Source organism: Arachis duranensis, chromosome 10 (genome assembly GCF_000817695.3).
Source record: "Arachis duranensis cultivar V14167 chromosome 10, aradu.V14167.gnm2.J7QH, whole genome shotgun sequence".
Lineage (NCBI taxonomy): Eukaryota > Viridiplantae > Streptophyta > Magnoliopsida > Fabales > Fabaceae > Arachis > Arachis duranensis.
The window spans coordinates 1106095-1126226 of NC_029781.3; the positions used below are offsets into that span (position 1 = coordinate 1106095).

General features: G+C 33.0%; 3 protein-coding genes across 3 annotated transcripts; 1 reads left to right on the forward strand and 2 right to left on the reverse strand.

Moving 5' to 3' along the window:
* Positions 1 to 5449: 5449 nt before the first annotated feature.
* Positions 5450 to 9574, reverse strand: LOC107468167 (protein PLASTID TRANSCRIPTIONALLY ACTIVE 12, chloroplastic). The gene is made up of 9 exons (XM_016087416.3): positions 9238 to 9574; positions 8266 to 8937; positions 7955 to 8067; positions 7397 to 7656; positions 7058 to 7179; positions 6761 to 6829; positions 6501 to 6554; positions 6268 to 6384; positions 5450 to 6097 (listed from the first exon to the last, which is right to left on the reverse strand). Exons 1-9 carry the CDS (start codon positions 9295 to 9297, stop codon positions 5999 to 6001), a joined length of 1566 nt encoding a protein of 521 aa, XP_015942902.1. The 5' UTR covers positions 9298 to 9574; the 3' UTR covers positions 5450 to 5998.
* Positions 9575 to 10462: 888 nt separating this feature from the next.
* Positions 10463 to 13714, forward strand: LOC107468038 (BTB/POZ domain-containing protein At5g03250). Its single transcript, XM_016087283.3, has 4 exons — positions 10463 to 10695; positions 11323 to 11392; positions 11524 to 12723; positions 12969 to 13714. Exons 1-4 carry the CDS (start codon positions 10634 to 10636, stop codon positions 13467 to 13469), a joined length of 1833 nt encoding a protein of 610 aa, XP_015942769.1. The 5' UTR covers positions 10463 to 10633; the 3' UTR covers positions 13470 to 13714.
* Positions 13715 to 15065: 1351 nt separating this feature from the next.
* On the reverse strand, positions 15066 to 15900 carry LOC107468197 (ubiquitin-like protein 5). Its single transcript, XM_016087455.2, has 2 exons — positions 15594 to 15900; positions 15066 to 15260 (listed from the first exon to the last, which is right to left on the reverse strand). Exon 1 carries the CDS (start codon positions 15827 to 15829, stop codon positions 15608 to 15610), a length of 222 nt encoding a protein of 73 aa, XP_015942941.1. The 5' UTR covers positions 15830 to 15900; the 3' UTR covers positions 15066 to 15260; positions 15594 to 15607.
* Between the last annotated feature and the right edge of the window lie 4232 nt (positions 15901 to 20132).

Here is a 20132-nt window from a genome sequence, read left to right on the forward strand (position 1 = left end):
CACATTAAAATTTACAATTTTCATTTTCAAATACTTTTTCTTAATTTTAATACGATGTCAGAATTTAGGTATTTTCTAATAATAATTAATTAGAGAATACATATTTTAAATATTATTTTTTTATTGAAAATAAAAACTTCTTTGTAATAAGAATAAATATAAAAATAGAAAATAAACGAGTGTTATCATATATATTATTAGTGTAATTCTCTCTATGATTCCAAAGAAAACCCGTTTTATTCCCATGATAAACTAAGCTAGAACGAAATTAGTCACCTTATTCAATTACTAGTAATTAAATAATAGAGAGAGGAATCTTGTGAAACAAATAATAATAAAATAATACATATTTTGTTTTCTTAAAATTACAATTGGCTTTCTTTCTACTATCTCAAGAAAAATTCAATGTTTTTAATCTATAAATTATCTTGATCGCAAAACAAACTATTCCAACCAGATAAAAAGTTACGTGAATATTCAAGGAATAAAATTAGAAGAATATTTCAAAACATAAAAACTTCTCAAAAGAATAATAAACAGTCAAATAATTTTCAAACTTTTCCCGATTATTATTGATTTTAAAAACATCATATATATCCTACCACCGAAAATTAATAAATCGTCAAGTATCAAATTCTCATTATAAAGGCTCGATATGACATTTTCCATTAAAAAAATGCTCTCGGATGTTGATGAGAGGACTCTAATTAATTAGCCTATGTTTAGAAATCAATACTTTTTGGGATGTGGCCATTATTATCAACTATTATATAGTAGCGGATACGTATATTTCTAATTCCAATAATCTGCATACAACTTTAATTTCCTTTTGAAATTTTATTACTAAAGAATAATAACCACTTGCACTTAATTTTATACATTAATTAAGGAAATAAATATGCTTGTGTCATGTCATTAAGAAAGTGTATGTGTATGTATGAGCAATAGTTGGTCGATGGTCATGTATATAACTTTTATTTGCCATATTAAAAATTCATAAGTGAAATATAGATAATGATATTTATATTTATATTTTGTTCTTAATTATAATTAATTACTTTACATGATGAACATAGATACATATAAATTAAAAAGATCTATAATTTTCAAAACTAAACAACTAGTTAATTATTAAGTTATTATAATTAATTATAGTCTATAAAGGACGGACATTTCGCTAAATTATTGTGTCTGTGTGTCGGACATATTTTAGACACGACACTCACAGATACTTATTCGATACATGTGTCTGCTGTGTCTAAATCGTGTCTTAATAAAAAATAAAAAAATTTTCATTAGAATTTTAATATCAATAAAATATTAAAATATATCGTTACGATTTATCTAAAAAATATATTATATTTTATGTGTATACGTATTACTATATCTTATAAAATTTTAAAATTTACATGTCGACGTGTCCTATATTTCGTGTCAGTATCCGTTCATCTTATCATGAAAGTGGAATTAAGCTAGACAAGCTTAATTAAGAACAGTAATACAGCAAAAAGGATGGGAAGCAATGATAAACCGAAACATAAAGAATAATATAATATTATTGTGGACCCCATCTCCATAATTAACGAAAAAGAAAGGTTTGAAGAGTGTGTATATATGTCACTAATCATAATCATAATCATAATTAGTATTATATTATTACTAACTACTCATCAAAAAGGGTTTTAGCTAACAATCAGTATGTCCCTTTTCAAATATATATAAATTAAATCTCTCTCCCCAAACAAAAGAATGAGAGGGCATAAAAACATTGCTGGAGAGAGACGAACATAGAATGAAACATGTTTGACCAAATGTTTGTGTTTTTGCCCTCTTTTTATTTGTTTGCCATTCTTCAAAGGTAATTGGCTTCAAGGGAACACAGCAAGAAAGCAAACCAGCACCAACTTGGATTTTTTTTTTTCTTGAACATGTTTTGGGTGACATATATATAGTGTCTCCAACATAATAAATTAAATCCCATTATCATTTATTATGTTTTAATTCTATGATTGCATGTTTGCTAATAACCAAACTTCATCCCTAATCATTTATATATCATTAGTGAAAAAAAATTGGACCTACAAGCAACCACTCTACACTACTAAACATTTGTGTCTTTCAAGTCAAATCTCTTAATTACATGTCATTTAGCTTAAATTTTTTTAGGTGTAATTATATTCCTATACATGCTTTTTGTCTCTCTTATACAAAAACTAGTACACGTGGCAAAATTGTATTGGATCAATAGTTTGTATGTAGATGAACATGCAACAAATGAGTCTTCCCATGGTGTAGGAGATAGAACAATAATAATGTATCCTCTTGAATAGTGAAAGATGCAGTTTGAAGCACCTATATTGAAGGATGCTTAAACTTTAGGTTACAAATAAAATATTCACGTTGTAACCAAGCAATATATATATATATGACATATAATCATTCTATATGTTTGACCAATATATAATCTCATATTCGAGCTCTAATAAATATGGACCGGTGACAATGCTAAAAAAGTTGTGTCGCTTGTGAGATAACGTTTGAAAAAAATACAGTGATTGAGAGACATAGATAAAAAGATAGAGATCGAAATAAATTTTAGTATTGTGTTTGGTATAAAGTGGGCGACAAAAACTGTAATAAGAATGAAATTTTAATTTAATTTGTACAAAGAATAAAGTTAGAATCAATTAATTAAAATAGAAATATTTGAGGTATAAAATGTTATTAAAATTTCAGTCTTTGTACTAAAAAATTTCACTTTCCTGTGTTTTTATTTTTTGGAAAAAATTTTGGAAATAGAGACTGAAATTTTAGTATCAATCTTTGGGCCAACAAACATAATACTGAATCCCAGTCTCTTAGGTAGCATTTGGTGGAGAGACAGAGACGGAAAGACCGAGACTGAGAGACAGAGATTGAAATAAATCTCAATATTCTATTTGATGCAAAGTGGGAGATAGAAATTAAAACAACAATAAAATTCTAATTTATTTTGTACAAAAGGTAAAATTAGAATTAATTAATTAAAATAAAGGTATTTTAGATATAAAATATTATTAAAGTTTCAGTCTCCATCTCTAAAAATTTTAATCCCTATGTTTCTACTTTTTGGAAGTACTGAAATACTGAAATTTTGGAGATAGAAACAAAAATTTTAATATCAGTCTCTAAACTAATAAACATAATACTGAATTTCAGTCTCCTAATTTCTATCTCAGTACCTCAAAACAAACGCTACCTTAATCTTGGTTATATAGAACTTCAAAACAAATACTATCTTAGATTCTTAATACTTAAAAATAAATAAATAAAAATATTATGCACCGCTATTTGAGAGTTCAGATGGGATGGTCAACATTTTCTCCTTTGAATATTAGCTCTGAGGATATTGGTATTCTACAATGCAAGGAGGAGAAATTTTAAAATTATTGGAGTAAACCTTAAGTCACATTTGCAATCTTTTTTTGTTTTGAAATTGAGTTCAAAGATATATAACATTTGAAATGTGAAGCCCAAGTTTAGGAATCCATGCATTATTGATGGGACCACACAATTCCAAGCACGGCAAGTGGGTTCACATTTCTTGGTTTAGAAAACATTTTAGGATATCAAAATGATGCTATTTATTCTATAAAAGAATCATGGTTATAAAAGTTTTATCATTATAATAATATTTGATGGCTGTATAGTGTATACTATTACCACAAAGAATTATATTTTTAATGTATAGAACACTTTTAAGATCTATCAGAGGAATCATTAGGATAGTGTAGGCCATAGAGAACAAATTTATATGATGATAAAACACACCTGGGCTTTCAATTGGATTTGGATTTTAATTATACTAAAGATTATCTCCAACGTGCTTTGGAAGCCACTAAGATCCAAAAAAAAACCTGCGTTATTTGATGATAAAAAAATTATTAAATAGAATAAATGACCATTTGTACCCATAAAAGATAAAAACGCTGAGATATGTACTCATATTAAATCGAAACTAAACTTGTACCCACGCAAGATACCCTCCGTGTGACAAAAGTACCCGTCTTTGGAGGGTTAGAGTGCCACGTAAGGTACTTTTGTCACACAAAAGACATCTTGAGTAAGTACAAGTTTAGTTTCGATCTAGTATGAGTACATATATCAGTGTTTTCATCTTTTATGAATACAAATAGTCATTTATTCTTATTAAATATAATCCTACAAGAAAGAGTTGAAGAGAAGCTAGGTTTAGAAAGGTGCTCTCTCTCTCTCTCTCTAGTGCTGGAGTGTGTTTAAATTAATTGATAAAATTAATGAAGAAGTGGTTATCTTGGCCTAATAATATGGTATATTAATGACAAAAGAAGGTTCACTATTGATGAAAAGTGCTCCGTATAAGGACAATATAGCATCACATGGTTTGGTCAAACATGAAATTATCAAAAAGAGAGGCCAAACAGTTGCTTGTGTTTAAAAGGCAAAAAGCACAAATAATAAAATATTACGACTTCTTTTTTTTAATTAGAAGATTACGTACTACAATAATGCGATTAATATAATCAAATTTCTTATTTAAAAGGTTATAGTATGCGGGCACAAGTTCCATTGGCACCTACAACTGCAATTTTTATATTGTCCATCTTTGAGAAAAGGGAATTGCTAACATATTTAGAATTAGAAGAGTAGTCATACATATCTTCTTTTTCATATTTAGATATATCATAGTCAATTCTTTTTTTTATTATTTTAATTAATGCCAATGAAGAAAAGGCAAGACATGATAATTTATAAAAAAAAATCTAAATTACCAGTGAAACTTTTCAATATTTTTCAGCAATGTGAAACTACATGTTTTTTTTAGTCAAATGAATTAAACAACTCTCAATCTTAGACATTACAAACTCATGAACACTACCCACTCATGCATGTGGTTGTCCCATTCATCCAAAACATAGCATAATTAACTACTTAGCTAAGCCCAATAAGAGGATACACAAAACAATTAATTATTCAATAATGTATTTGGGCCAAAACAAGGCCCATAATAAAAAAGAGGTCCATATTAATCACTAATTAATCCCAGCCCCAAAAACTTTAAAGAACAAAAAAATTCAAACAAATATTTCAATGATTTCTTTAGGGCGGAAACTCAGATGCAATTGACTTTACGTAAAGTTAATAACTGAGAGCCATTAAATGATTTGACTAAATTTTCATCTAACGACTCTCAACTATCAACTTCACATGAAATCAACTGCAACTGAGTTTTCACGTTTTTTTATTTATCTTTAATGGTGTTTGGTTAAAAAAAAAAAACTTCTAATATTTTTGCTTGATTTAGGTAAAATATTATGGCCAACAATTTAATAAAGTCTCAATTGTCCGGCTTCAATACACAGGACTATGAAAAGTCATATATTGTTCCTTTTAGTTTTTCACTTTTTTGTTAAAACCATTAAAACTATAATAACAAATAATATGATAAATTGCATTATAAAATGTTGCAATACAAGAACTCATTCACAATGCAAATCAAATAATAAACTTTTACAAAGTTTACAAGAATCTATATTCTAAAGTCATCTTGTTATACATGCCTTGGTGGAAATCAGTACACTCCTTGAGAAAGATGCACCTGCAATGGTCACTTTCCTACCCAAAATTTATTAGACTCTAGTTTACACCAAAATCACAATGCAATCATATTGGAACTCTTGCATATGAAGGACTGGATATCAGAATTGTGCATGTATATTGGAGGTGTTGGAAAGTGGGAACAAGTATCTGAGAGTATTTAAGGAACTAGCTTCCTGATTCAAAATCTGATTTCAACATTTATAGCCAGAGCTACACTATCTTTGTGGCAATGCCTAAAGCAAGTTGCTCATAGTTCAAGAAACTGACAAGGAATACTTACAAACTAAATCCCTCGGCCCGTGTCTACAACATGTGCGCGTCTGCGCGTCTACAACTGCAATATATGCCTTTGACATGGAATGTGTCATGAGGAGGCATATCATTCTTCTTCTCCAAAGTCCATGAGGAAATCAGTCAAGTTCTCAGAATCATCTATAGCCTCATCCAGAGACATAGGACCGTCCTTCTTTGGTTTTGGCTACAGGATTGAGGATAGAAGGAATGTTATAATTGAGATGAAACATGTGATATAAAAATCTATCTCAATTCTCAAATATGGACATATATGATTTGATAAAAGCCAATAGGAGATTGATTTGACACTACTAACTTCGAAAATAGATGAAGCTATCCGATTTACAAGAATACCTTTGACTGGCGAAGCTCAGGAGTACTTTTCAAGACGCTCCAATTACGAGTAATCTTCTCTTCCTCTTCCTCTTCTTCTCTCTCTTCTTCATCTTCAACATCACTATCCTCTTCATCCTGTTTAATAAAAAGAGGAGGAAAAAGAAATATAAAATGTTACAATCACATTCGAGGGTAAATATTGTATACAGTTTACACGAGCAAATGAAATGACCAAGAGATAATGGACTCACATCATTTTCACCAATGTCAACGGCTTTGGCCATAGCTTCATCTACATCTGTCACCTGTCAATTTAAAATGAATAGTATTAAACTATCTTAGCATACAATACTTTCCTTTAAAAGCTTCTGACCTCAGAGGTTTAAGGTTCCTTTTAATTTATCTTGATGACAAAAATTGCGAGTCATATTTCACAAATGATCCATGCAATCTGTATATTCTCTATTGGTATTAATATAATTTCCATGCTTATTACTTCTGACTACCGTACCACATGCTGTTCAGGCTTCTCCTTTGCCAGAATAGTGTTGAGTTCCTCCCTTGTAATAATGTGTCCATGCTGACCATATAAAGAAAAAATTTTCAGTACATATTGCAGTATTTAAGCACATAATGCATGGAATGACAAACTTATGCCAAATAACCCTTGCGTACTCCATCCCCAATACTTCCATATTTAACTAAGCAGTTAATCTTTAACGGTTACTCACATTTAGCAATCAAATTTTCAGGAAATAAATAAAGAAATAGCAGAAACAAAGTGGAAATTGAGTTTAGATCAAATTACCTCCATCAGATAAGCCAGCATATTTGGTGTTGGTTCATGGAAATCCGGTCCCCTGTAGTCGATCACTTCATTTGGATCTTGAATATAGTTCACGGTTGGGTAAACTGGATCTCCACCCCATACTGCAAGAATGAAGGTAACTTTTTAACTAATTGATATTCTGAATTTAGTATATCTAGAATCTAATGTGACCAAAAGCACATGAATGGTAGATCTCAATGCAAGCTGAATGATATTTACAGCCATGAAGTATGGGATGCTTGGCCTGATGATATGAGAAGACTAAAAAACTAAAACAGGATACTGACATAACACACTTTAGTTGTTAAGAGTACATACTTTGCTTTATCTGTTCCTCCTTCATTCGCATTGCTAAAGGATCCCTTTTAATACGCACATCAGTTCCCATCATTACGCGATACTCCCGATCAGTTTGGTGGCTGAACATTTCAATTAGTTGAGCAGTTTCATCTTCACCAGTCTCTTCAAAATGCTTCTGAATAGCTTCACGAGATGTGTCCCCTTTCCATGCTTTTACCCATTCTGAATAGTATGCCATTGGACCAATCTCTTCCAGTCTATCTTCCTCAGCCTGAAGCCTATAATAATGAAGAGTATGCTTTTAGGAGATTCAATAGTAAATGTCTTCAGATTTTGCAAAGCAGTCATCACAAATGAAACTATGAAGCAAGGATCTCTCATATGTCTATGTATGCGCAAATTATATGTGAAATTGTGAAGTTAGTTTTGATGAATGAATTATACCATGAAAAATTCGATCTAATTTGATACACTGATGTCACCCTTAGTTTTACATTTCTCATGTACTACAGAAATGCATCACTTTCATTTCTATGCTTATCAGAACAATGTTGTGAGAATAATGGTCAGCAATACCTCTCTTCCTTATAAAGATGGCGTCTTGCTCGGTAAAGAGACGTTTCTGTCAATGTTGGGTGCTCACCATAAAGCTTCACTTGCCCAGTTTCTGCCATGGCTTTCAGGAAAACCTGAAAAGATTATTCAGTTCAGTCAAAATAGAACTTACAAGCTTCAATATATCTAACAACTTATTCTCAATGAACATAATTTTGAAGACTAACAAACAGTAGTATCTAATTTGAGGACTAGGAGTATCTGAGCTTCATGCTGCGAGGAAAATTAATTCATAGGTATCCTCCCCATAAACCGTATTCATACACACTAACCGTATCAGCATCTGGTTTCCTCCTTTGCCACCTGGACCATTGTTCTTTCTCTGGCTTCTTCCAGTTCCACCATAGTTCTTCCTCGGGAAGTGTGCCCTCTATTTTCTTTTTAACTCTTGGATCAATAAACGGGTGAGGATTTCCAATTTTCTTATCAAGGTCATATCCTGCCTCTTCTTCTTCCTCCGGTTCTGACTGATAAACAACAAACTCAGACGTCGAATCTTGGGCATCCTCAGTGGATTCAACCAAAGAAGCCTCATCAGATGGTGCAGGGTCAGACGATTCTACATGAATACTTGAAGAAGAAGCAGCAGCTGTTTTGTAATTCTTCCTCCTACTTCCAGGCTGGCTACCATAAGACGGAGAACTTGACGATTCGCCACCTGGCAGAGGCGCCCTGGCAGCCCTCACCTGACTAGCAGTTCCCTCAGGCCAATACTCTTGCTCTGGAACACTTGCTCGAGCACCGGAGGCCGGCTCAAGCTGGCCAGAGGTGGAGTCCATGTAACTATAGTAAGGTGGACGCTCAACAGATACATGCTCAATATTATGATCATCTTTCTTTTCACATTTTATACAACTATATGAAGGAACCCTCCTTGAATTGCTGAAACCAACTCTAACTTGCAAAATCCCAGCAGGGAATGAACCAACCAAGTAGGATGATGTCTACAAAGAATTGCACTCGTATAACTTAGCTCATATTATTTAACAAATTCAAAATTAACATAATAATTTAAGATAAACTACCTTAAACACAAATATGAGAGGGAAAAAAAAAGATATATAATTTGGCAGCTCAGTCACCTAAAAATTGGATTTTTATTCTTTTCAAACAATAAAGACTTGGGAAGAAATTGAACTTACATATAGGGAAAACTAAAGCAATCCAGAAGCTAAAAAATTGAACTTTGAACACCCCATTAAAGAGAAAGAGTAACCAAAAGGGAAAAAGTAAAGGAAGTGAACCTGGAAGTGATTGAAGGCAGACTTGGGAAGGAGATTGGAATGAATGGAATTGGAAGCCATAAGGTCTCACGAAAAAACGGGTTTTTGCAGAAGCGGGGAGTTCAAAGAAGATCCTTTGAGCTGAGTAGGTGGTTGGTTGGTTTTGCGAAAGAAGAAGAAGAAGATGCGAGAATGAGAGAGGATGATTCAACTTTCTCCCTCTTTAATCCTTAAACCTCACTCAATGCAATCTGCAAAACTATGCAATGTGCAGTGGCATTGACGCATTGCCACCCCCCTTATCATTTTCCTCTTCTCTCTCTCACCCTTTATCGTATTTTCTTTCAAAAAATGCTAATTCACGAAACAATTAAGATTTAAGACTATGAAAATTGGATAATGACAAAGGATTTATTTTCTATTCATGGGGCATTTATATCACATTCATTTTTTTTTTAAAAAAAAAACAATAACCTATTTAAAAAAAATTAGGGTGTTCATCGATCTGATCGTATCCGCATATCTGCGATAAATATTCACATACGATCCTAAAATTGCAGATATGATTCGATCTGCTGATTGGATCGGATAGGATCTGATTCGCACCATTTAAATCGAATTGCGGATATTTGTTCTACATTTACATATTTGATCCGCATATTCACACAATAATAATTAAAAATTAAATAAATATATATATTTAGTATTATATTTATTTGTTTGTATATTTTAGTTAGTAATTATTATTCATATATTGTATTATTTTAATTTTGTTATTTAAAAAATTTAATTAAAAATATTTTAGAAATAAATAAATTTAAAAATGTGAAAAAAATTATTAAATTTTTTACATAAAAATATGATTAAAAAGAGAAAGTTCAATTATGCGAACATATTCGATCTGCACATTTACAAATCGGATTGGATAAATCCAACTCTAAAAAATACGAATATTATATCCTATCCGATTCAGTACACCCCTAAAAAAATAAGGCATTTGTTAAAATAATGCATAAAGCAAAACTTTTTAACTTTTATTTCATTTCCTGTGGCGGAAGATAAACTTGAGTCGACCAATAACATATCAACATGTTAATTTGCATTTAATTTAACAATAAGTAAAGTAAATTAACAATTTTTATTTCAAATTATTGGCAGAGAGAGAACGAGAGATAGATATACAACATAAGCTGATTTTGTAGATAGCTACGTTAACCGTTTTTGTCGCTCTTTCAGTTATTAGAATCGCTTCTTCTCTCTCTCTCTCTCTCTCTGGAGCTCGCTTCTCATCACATTTGACATTACAATGAAATCACTCCTTTCTCCTCTTCTTCTTTTCTTTTCCACTTTGTCAGCCATGTCTTAATTATTAATTTCTTAATATCATCAATGCAACAACCTGCGATTAAATCAAATAATGTCATTCATGAAGCTGGGATCAAAGTCTTCTGAAGCATTTCATTTGGAAGGCCAGACATGGTGAGATTTTTCTGTCTTCTTTTGGTTTCACATTAAGAGATAAATATAAAGATCCTTTATGCAATTAAGCATTGTTTTTATTTGGTAATGTCCCCATGTCAAAATGGAACCCTTAATTTATTATATTTTTGGGGTGGTGAGAGGTTTTCAATCTTGTCTTCAAATATCCCTAATTTGAGTTGCCCTCATTTTGGGATCAAAATGTTGTCAAATCCATTTTCCTCCAAAGATAGAAAGGTGCAAGCTTCCAAAATACTAGTCAATTTTCAATCATGCAGGAAATTCAAAGTGGTGCAATTCTATGAGCTTTTGGGTAGAGAGGAAATATGAGATTGGATTATTTCAAATTTCATATTTGGTTCTTAACTGGTTCCACTTCCACTGGCTAATTGCATTTACTAGAATTGTAAAGAAAAAAATAAGGAAAGAAAAAGAAAAGGCAAGAGTGAACAACTTATCCAAGTAACTACGAAATAGACTCAGCTTTTTGCAATTTTTGTCCAAACAACAGTGGATGCCTCTGTTTATGTTAGCAACTTTTCAATGATAATTGATGTTGGGAATGTTGTTAGAGTATGATTACATTTTTCATTATTGCTCCTAAATCCTAGTTTTGTTCTACTTCAGGGTATGTTCAACAGGACTTCCAAGTGATGTTACAGTTGAAGTTGGCGAGATTTCTTTCTTCCTCCACAAGGTGCTTGTTGAATTCTTCTTTTTTATCTCCACTCTTTACCTTAAAAATGTCTTTGTAGGCCTCTGTCAAGTCCTAAATTATGTGCTGAGTTTGTTCCCCAATTTGTTCATATAATTGTGATTTTGATGCAGTTTCCATTGCTTTCTAGAAGTGGGCTGCTGAAGAAACTCATTGAAGAATTGTCAGGTGACGATGGATATGTTTGTACCTTTCAACTTCATGATATTCCTGGTGGTGCAAAAACATTTGAGCTTATAGCCAAGTTCTGCTATGGTCTAAAAATAGATATCACGCCATTAAATGTAGTTAGCCTCAGATGTGCAGCAGAATACCTCGAAATGACTGAAAATTATGGTGAAGGAAATCTTGTTTCGCAGACAGAAGCTTTTCTGAATGAAGTTTTTAGTACTTGGCCAGACTCCATAAAAGCCCTTGAAACATGTGAGGAAGTGCTACCTTTCGCCGAAGACCTGCATGTTGTTTCAAGGTGTATTGATTCCTTGGCAATGAAGGCTTGTTCGGATCCAAGCTTATTCAAGTGGCCAGTGGGAGGACGTAAAAGCCAAGACAATGCAATGGCGAACGGAATTTCCACTGAGATAAAGCCACAACCTCAAGGTGATAATTGGTGGTATTATGATGTGTCTTTGTTAAGCCTGCCCTTGTTTAAACGACTGATTTTAGCCATTGAATCGAAAGGTATGAAACCTGAAAGTGTCGCAGGATGTCTCATATATTACCTTAGGAGGTTTCTCCCCTTGATGAATAGACAATCAAGTTTCAAGGATAAATCACATGCAACCATTCCCACAACCTCTGAAGCAGATCAAAGGGCTCTGTTGGAAGAAATTGTGGAGTTGCTTCCAAACAAGAGGGGGGTCACATCCTCCAAACATCTGCTTAGGTTGCTCAGAACAGCCATGATATTGCGTGCAAGTCCATCCTGCAAGGAAAATTTGGAGAAAAGGGTAGGAGCTCAACTAGACCAGGCTGTGCTCGTCGATCTTCTCATTCCAAATATGGGATACTCAGTTGAAACCCTCTATGATGTAGATTGCATTCATAGGATTCTTGATCACTTTATGTCTATATACCTCCCTGCATCTGTAACAGCTTCCCCACTAATACTCGAAGAGGGAACATTGATAGCTGCGAATGATCCATTGACGTCGATGACAATGGTGGCAAGCTTGTTAGATGGATATCTTGCTGAGGTGGCTTCAGATGCTAATTTGAGCTTGTCTAAGTTCCAGGCACTTGCTGTTGCAGTTCCGGATTATTCTAGGCCGCTTGATGATGGTATATATCATGCAGTAGATATTTACCTTAAGGTTAGATCACACTGGATAGTCTAGCTTGCCCAATAAATTTATTTCAATACACCAATGTTACATGTTTTTGCAACTGAAATTGTGGAAGACAATAATGAAATGTTGTTTGGAACTTGCTACCTTTGCCAAACCTATATTGTGAAAGAACATATAATAAACTTAATGGTAAAATAATAATAACAAGTCTTTAATGTTTTTGTGTTTGGAATTTCGTAATTCTAATGTAAAACATCAATAAACTGCAGGCACATCCATGGCTGACAGATACTGAAAGAGAGCAACTTTGCAGACTGATGAACTGCCAAAAACTCTCAATTGAAGCAAGCACTCATGCAGCGCAAAATGAAAGATTACCTCTCCGTGTAATTGTTCAAGTCCTGTTCTTCGAACAGCTTCGGCTTCGCACGTCAATATCCGGCTGGTTCTTTGTTTCTGACAATCTTGCAAACTCACAAGAACAAAGTGGAAATCTCGGCCTCCATAGGAGTGATGGTAATCATCAACTGGACTCTGCAGGGGGGACGGACAACATGAGAGAACGCCTTTTGCAGATCGAGAAGGAATGCTCAGAAATTCGAAATGAGCTGCAGAAGTTGACAAAGACAAAGAGAAGTTGGAACATTTTCTCTAGAAGGTTTGGCTTTAGGAGAAAAACAGATTCTAGCAGTTCAAAAGAATCAAATAGCACTAATGCAAAGACACAATCGTCCACTGTAAATGGAAAACCAAATCGGGAAAGTAGTTGATCGCCATCATTGATGTCCAAGTAGGTGGAGATAAATTGTCTCTTTTCTGCAACAAGTTCTACTTCTCTATTTGAATGAGTTTATAACTGCAATCAAATTGACAGTAGAATAACAGGTTTAGATGATGGTATTTTAGTCAATGTCTTAGATCAGTTCATTCTTAGGATATGAAACTCTAGAGTAAACAATAGTCACCTCTTAGACAAAGTAAAATGACCGTTCAATCAAAGAAAGACAAGGATTCTCTTCCATTGAGACTTATGGCATTTTGCAATGGTTAATTAATACTTAGAATTTAAGATGCTCTTCAGAATTGACATGTTATGCTTAGATCTAATCATCATGATTCTTAACTTTTCTTATATTAGTTTGTCATGTTCGTCTTTATTATGTGACGTGCTTTGCTGCCTTAATTGAACCAAGATTTCGTATAAACAGATTTATTTAGTGAGTATAATCAAACATTAATAGAAATGGATAACAGGGAGTTCTTCATGGGAGAAACTTCACACCCTATCTGTGATAACATTTATTCAAAGATGTAAAAAAATAACTCGTTTTAACATAGGATAAATATTATTTTTGGTTCATAACGTTAAGGGTCAGAATCAAAACCATTCTCATCGTAATTTTCGATTTAAAATCATCCTTAACGTTTTTTTTTTCGTATTAAAATCGTCCTTTTAAAAATCGCCCTAACGTTGAAGAACTCTACCGTAATGACAATTCGTTTTGCACATTGTAAAAATACCATTTCGTTCAACAAAAATGCTACACACACGCACTAAAAATCAACTACATAAATAACTCATTAATTTACACATGACCGGATTTTATATAAATATAACTCATTAATTTATATGTTCTTTTACAGTGTTTGGTTCAAACGAAAATAAGGGGAAGGAAAATACAGGGAAAGAAAACGGGTGGAAAGTCAAGTTTTCCATTGATTGGTTTATCAAAGAAAATGAAGAGAAAAAGAAAAAAAGTGGAGTGGGGTCCACGAAAAAATTTTCTCTTTGGCTGGGAGATGAAAACTAACAAGAAAGAGAAGATAGTGATATAATTACAAATTTACCCTCTATTTAATAAAAAGATCAAAATATTTTATTTTATTTTTTTTACATTTGAAAATCATCTCTTGTACTCTTCTTATTTTTACAGCACTGTCAAACTTCATTTTTTTCTTAAATATAATTTAAGAAATTAATAATATAATTTATGAAAAATTATTTACTTGTAAAATTATTTACTTGTAAAATTAATATATTATAATTTATATACAATATAAGTAAGGATATTAATGTAATTTTATTCTAACATAATTTTCTTTCTTCTCACTTTTCTTTCAATCCAAACAAAAGAAACTTTTCTCTCTATTTTCTTTCCATCCATTTTCTCTTAATCCAAACAACATACAAATAACTCTACTTTTCTTTCAATTTTCTTTCCTTTCATTTTCTTTCCTCTTATTTTCTTTCCATTCATTTTCCTTCTTATATCCAAACAAAGCCTTAACGAAGAACGTAAAGAGTATGAATATCTAGATTTGAATAGAATTTTACAAGGCAATGATAGTTCCACAAATAGTGCATATTCATATAAACCAGGAAGACGTCAAATATGTTATATATAACAAAGTAACAGATTGTTCCAACAGCAAATTAAACCCAATATCATTCGGGTATGTACATTATTCCAATCAAAGGGGTTTTTTGCGAGTCAAAAGTTACATTCGACGCATTATCCAGATCCCAGCACATACTATCTATATTACGCCATTAATAACACCTGAAACAAACAATAAAATAAGATCAATCTCGAGAACCAGCATGCACAGAAATCGTGCGATTCCTTCAATAAATAACCTTTACTAGTGATGAGTTAATAAACCATTTGCGCATAATCAAACGTGAAGACTGAAGCCTCAAGGGGGAACAAATGCAAATTCGGAAATTTAGGTTAAGACTCCGTTCAAACACATCAAGAACAAAATTATGAATCCACAATGTTCGGAAAAGGTAAATTCCAACACAGAAACAGATTACATAACCAGCCAATTGTTAAATAAACGCATAATCACGGGGAACCCTAAAATAAGAACAGGAAAAGCGAAGAAGAGACCTTTGAAGAGGGATTTAGTTGTAGTAGAGCTCGAGGCCCATGCCGTCGTGGATCTCGTAATCTTTGAGGGTGATGTGATCCTTGTAGATGGTGTACCACTTCTGGATGCGAATCTTATCGGCCCTCGTTCCCGTCTGAGCTGCAACCAGCTTCTTCAGGTCGCCGATGGTGTCGTCATCGTTGCACTTCACGCGAACCTTCTTCCCCAATCGATCGTTCAGAACCACCTCGATCATCTTTTCTTAGTTAATCGTTCACAGAAACTCGAAACCGAAACCCTAATCCCCCAATTCCTTCTTCGTTTGCGTTTGACTTTTGTCCGTTCGAAAAAAGAAGGGTTCATATTTATAGCTTTGCTTGACCGCCATTAGTTGGATTAGGTGAAAACTTAGGTGAAGTCGATTTCACTTGAAGTTGATATTTTAGAGTCCTTAGATAAAAATTTAGTCAAATCAATCAAATTATCTAACGACTCTGAGATATTAACTTCACGTGAAGTCAACTGCACCTGAATTTTCACCGTTGGATTAGTATATTAAAAATTTTTTTATTATCTTTTAATTTAAATGATAAAATATTAATAAAATGAAACTAATTTTGAACTGATTCAAAATTCTCGGTATATTAGATGTATACAACAATAATAAATATAATGTTGGTTTAGATTTAAATACCTTTCACTAGTTTTAAACTTAAATTTTAAAAGAAATAAATATATTTATGATGAATTATTGATAAGAAAAGTTATTTTAAAAGAAAATTTTTGTTCTATTTTTTTCCAATCTCAATATTACATGTATAGATAAATAAAAAATAATAGATGAGGCAAATAAGAGTTTTGGATGAGATTATTAAATTAAAAAATCCAAATAATATAAGAGGGGATAAATTTATGGGTTGTGGGTTCGAATTTTTTTATTTTCGATAAAAAAAATGTTCAAGTAAATAGTAATCAGATTCTAAATTTTTGAAATAATGACTGCACAACATTCAGCGAGTAAATGTAACAATCGTAGTTATCTAAACAAATAAAATCATATTAAAAAAATAAATTAAGCAAATTACAAAATGAAAATCTACCAACCTTTATTAGTCTTTCTTGAAATAAAATCTCAATCACTTCTTTTAGAATTGGAATTAAACCAATTCCCGTTTAAGCAAGGCCAACATGTTTGAAACCTAATCAAATTCATAAAATGGAGGTGAAAAACTTAGATAGCTTCAAAATAATGAGCCCCCACACAATATTCAATCAAAATAAAATATTAAATTTAAGACAAAAACAAAAGCAAAACCAAATCAAAAGAAAAAAGGTGAGCAGCGAGACATACTAAAGAAAAAAAACCTTTATTAGTTCTTTATGCACTAATTTTTTTTCTTTTATTTCGTTATTTTTTTTAATCCAAACAAGATTATACAACAACAAAAATTTAACGATAAAAATTTCATCATTTATCTTAATAAGTTTAAAACAAGTTATAACTTAGCAAAATTCAATAAATAAATTCAATTCAATAAAGTAGATAAGACTCAATCATAATAAAAACATGTTTATTATGCTTATATTACTTTTTATGTCTAGAATTAGAGATTTAGCTGAAAAGAAATATGAAAATTTTTATATGGAGACTCAAAACCCAACTCATGCACCCTGTAGGACATTGGTTAGAGTTTTCACATCTGAGAATATTCTATTTGCATTGATTATTTTTTTTTATTTTCGAAGTTTTTCCATTGTTTAAGGACACCATTACAAACTTTTGAAGCATGAAAATTTATTTGAAATTTTCTAAAAATTTTAGGGATTAACATATTAATTTAACCAAAAGAATACATTGTTAAAGAGTATAATCTAATATCCACATCTTATAGTCACAATGAGCATAGCCTCAGAAAGCAACACTACAATAAAAGCACTTGAATTCCTAACAATTGCAAGAGTACTAATATCAAGTAACATACTGAACAAATAAAAGCTCATGCTTTAACATAATTTTAACTAGAATTATCAAGAGTTTAGCACAATTTTTTTCAACACAATACAAGAAAAGGCAACAAAACAAAGTACAGTAGAGAGCATAGTTAAAAAGAATGAAGAATGAAAAATAAAAAAAAAATGAAAAAACCAATCTGAATAATATAATCCTAAATTTTTGTTCTGACTTCTTAGCAGTTTGAGTAGAGGGGTAAAAGTGTGATGGAGACAAAGGCCAGACAACGAATACAACGGACGACGGCAGTCCTGTAGCTGATCAAACAAAGAGCAGACTCGAAGACGATGAGCTCGAGGAAGAAACTACTATTGGTGGGTTGGGGACTTCGACCATCATGACCAGAAGAAGTCGATGGTAGGAGCGCAACGGAGCAGATGAACGCCAAGGATTGACACCAAACTCAAGGAAAAAGTTGCAATGCATGACACGGCGGCAATCCTTACAACAGTCCATGTGACGATGGTTAGACAGCCCTTGCAGCAGTGGGGGAGAGGTTAGGATCTCTCGCCTTCAGGCTTCAGGTTTCTTTTTGTTTTGGAAAGAAGTGGAGAGGAGAATGCATTCTCAGTTTCGTTTTCCTTTTTTTTTTTTTAGGTGTTCATGGTGGTGTTGATAGTGGGCTAGTGGCAAATTGTCATGTTTTAATCACATGTAATAGGGTTGGTTCTATCAGCGGCTATGATGGAGGAGCGGAGTAGAGGGAGGATGAAAAGGAACTGACTGTAGGAGAGAGAACGGGATTGGAGAGGAAAAGGAGTGAGAAGACATATGTCATAATAGATGAATAATAAAATAATTTATAAAATAGAAAATAAATTTAATAATTAAACAATATATATTGAGTTTAGAAAATTAATACTAAAATGATGATTAAACATTATTAAAATGTTAAATTAAATGCCTATTAAAATATTACCAATAGTTTGTTTGATGGATTGGGTTTAATATGCAAGAAAGGAAATTAAGTTTCATAATGGCCCAATTGAAAACGCCCATCTTGTTAACTAAACAAGCTTAGCTTGGACCGCACCTTGTAAGACCGAGATACTGACAGAGGGGTTAGACTGTATCAAGGGCAATATGATCCTGCAGATGAGACTACTATCTAACTGACGATGGTTTTGAGACATGGTGGGTGCTAGACAATTGTGCGGTCCACCAAACCTCCGAACCTCCCTAATCACAACAAAACATTTATACTTTAACTATATCTCAACCTACATAACATATCATACAAAAGTAGTCAAAATCACAATTAAATTTGAACTTATCAGTATTCGAGATTCTGACGAAGGGTCACACAGAGGCTCTATTGACACCCATTACTGGCTTGACGACACTGCACAAGGTACTTTAACCGGTCAGACTCGATCACCCGGTACTCAGCACTCTTGTAAATACTGTAGTTCTTCACACCCTGAAGGCTGAAGCACCGCCTCTCGACTTTTGAACCTGTGGCCGACTCGAAATTCTACCCCGCCGTCTAGGTTGTAATCCTCTTCACATGTGTCAGAAACTGAGGTCCTCTCTTGCATCGCGTCTAGATGTAGACTGTGATAGTGACTTGGGATTGCCGATAGCGCCGGAATCGAGTGAGGTGGAGGCAGCACATGGCGTGCCACAGCCCCGGTAGGTGTCTCCGGCACAAACTCATCCTCATCGCCACCATCAGACGACTCATTGTCCGCACTATCCGCCACGTAATCTTCGTCCGACTCCTCCTCACCCTCCTCTGCCTTATGCTCTGGAGTGGCGACATGAATGGGTGGTGGTGCGAGAGGTCGGTCATCCTGCACATAGGTATCGTGTACGGAACCACCACTACCACCATGACCCACCTCAGCCGACAGCTCCATTACCTGTTCTACCATGATCCTCCCATGGATGTCGAACATCAGTCGCACATGCTTGTCCCTTTGAAGTCAGAATAGTCGAAACCGAAAGACTTCGTTTCTCATGGGTGCCAGCAACCTATACCCCACCCTTCCTATCTTTCTCGCTTGTGTACCACCGGGCTTGCTCAATATCAAACTCTTCAAATCCGACAACATCTCCACACGCTGAGTGTGAAACAATATCGGATCCTCACACTCAAATGTCACCCAATTGTCGCCATTTCTCATACGACAATTGGAATAAACAAGCACAAATATGAATGAACTATTATTGGCCATTGAGCTTTGTTTTTGTGAGAAAACGAGACAGAAAAATGATATAAAATGTGTGTAGAGAATACCAAAGGTTACATGTGTCACGCTAAGGTGCCTTATCTCGTTTACAGTGTAAACGAGATACAAGCATTGTCATCTCATTTACACTGTAAATGAGACAAGGTAAGAAAATTTAAATTGATAAATACTTTTAAAATTATTTATTTTGATAAATATTACATTTATTTTATTTATTAAAATAAAAAATTTAAATTTAAATATTTAACTAAATGATCAAATTACTAATTAAATATTTTTCTAAGCTAAATGATTTAAATTTTAAATTTAAATTCAACTTTAATATACACGGAGTATCATATCATATCATAAAATAA

Coding starts and splice junctions, on each gene's coding strand:
- LOC107468167 (XM_016087416.3), bottom strand. CDS start 9,297: ATGGCTTCCAATTCCATTCATTCCAATCTCCTTCCCAAGTCTGCCTTC. Junction 7,657..7,954: donor CATCTTTATAAGGAAGAGAG/GTATTGCTGACC, acceptor TCATTATTATAG/GCTTCAGGCTGAGGAAGATA. Junction 6,555..6,760: donor AGAAGCCTGAACAGCATGTG/GTACGGTAGTCA, acceptor TTAAATTGACAG/GTGACAGATGTAGATGAAGC.
- LOC107468038 (XM_016087283.3), top strand. CDS start 10,634: ATGTCATTCATGAAGCTGGGATCAAAGTCTTCTGAAGCATTTCATTTG. Junction 10,696..11,322: donor CATTTGGAAGGCCAGACATG/GTGAGATTTTTC, acceptor GTTCTACTTCAG/GGTATGTTCAACAGGACTTC. Junction 11,393..11,523: donor TTTCTTTCTTCCTCCACAAG/GTGCTTGTTGAA, acceptor ATTTTGATGCAG/TTTCCATTGCTTTCTAGAAG.
- LOC107468197 (XM_016087455.2), bottom strand. CDS start 15,829: ATGATCGAGGTGGTTCTGAACGATCGATTGGGGAAGAAGGTTCGCGTG.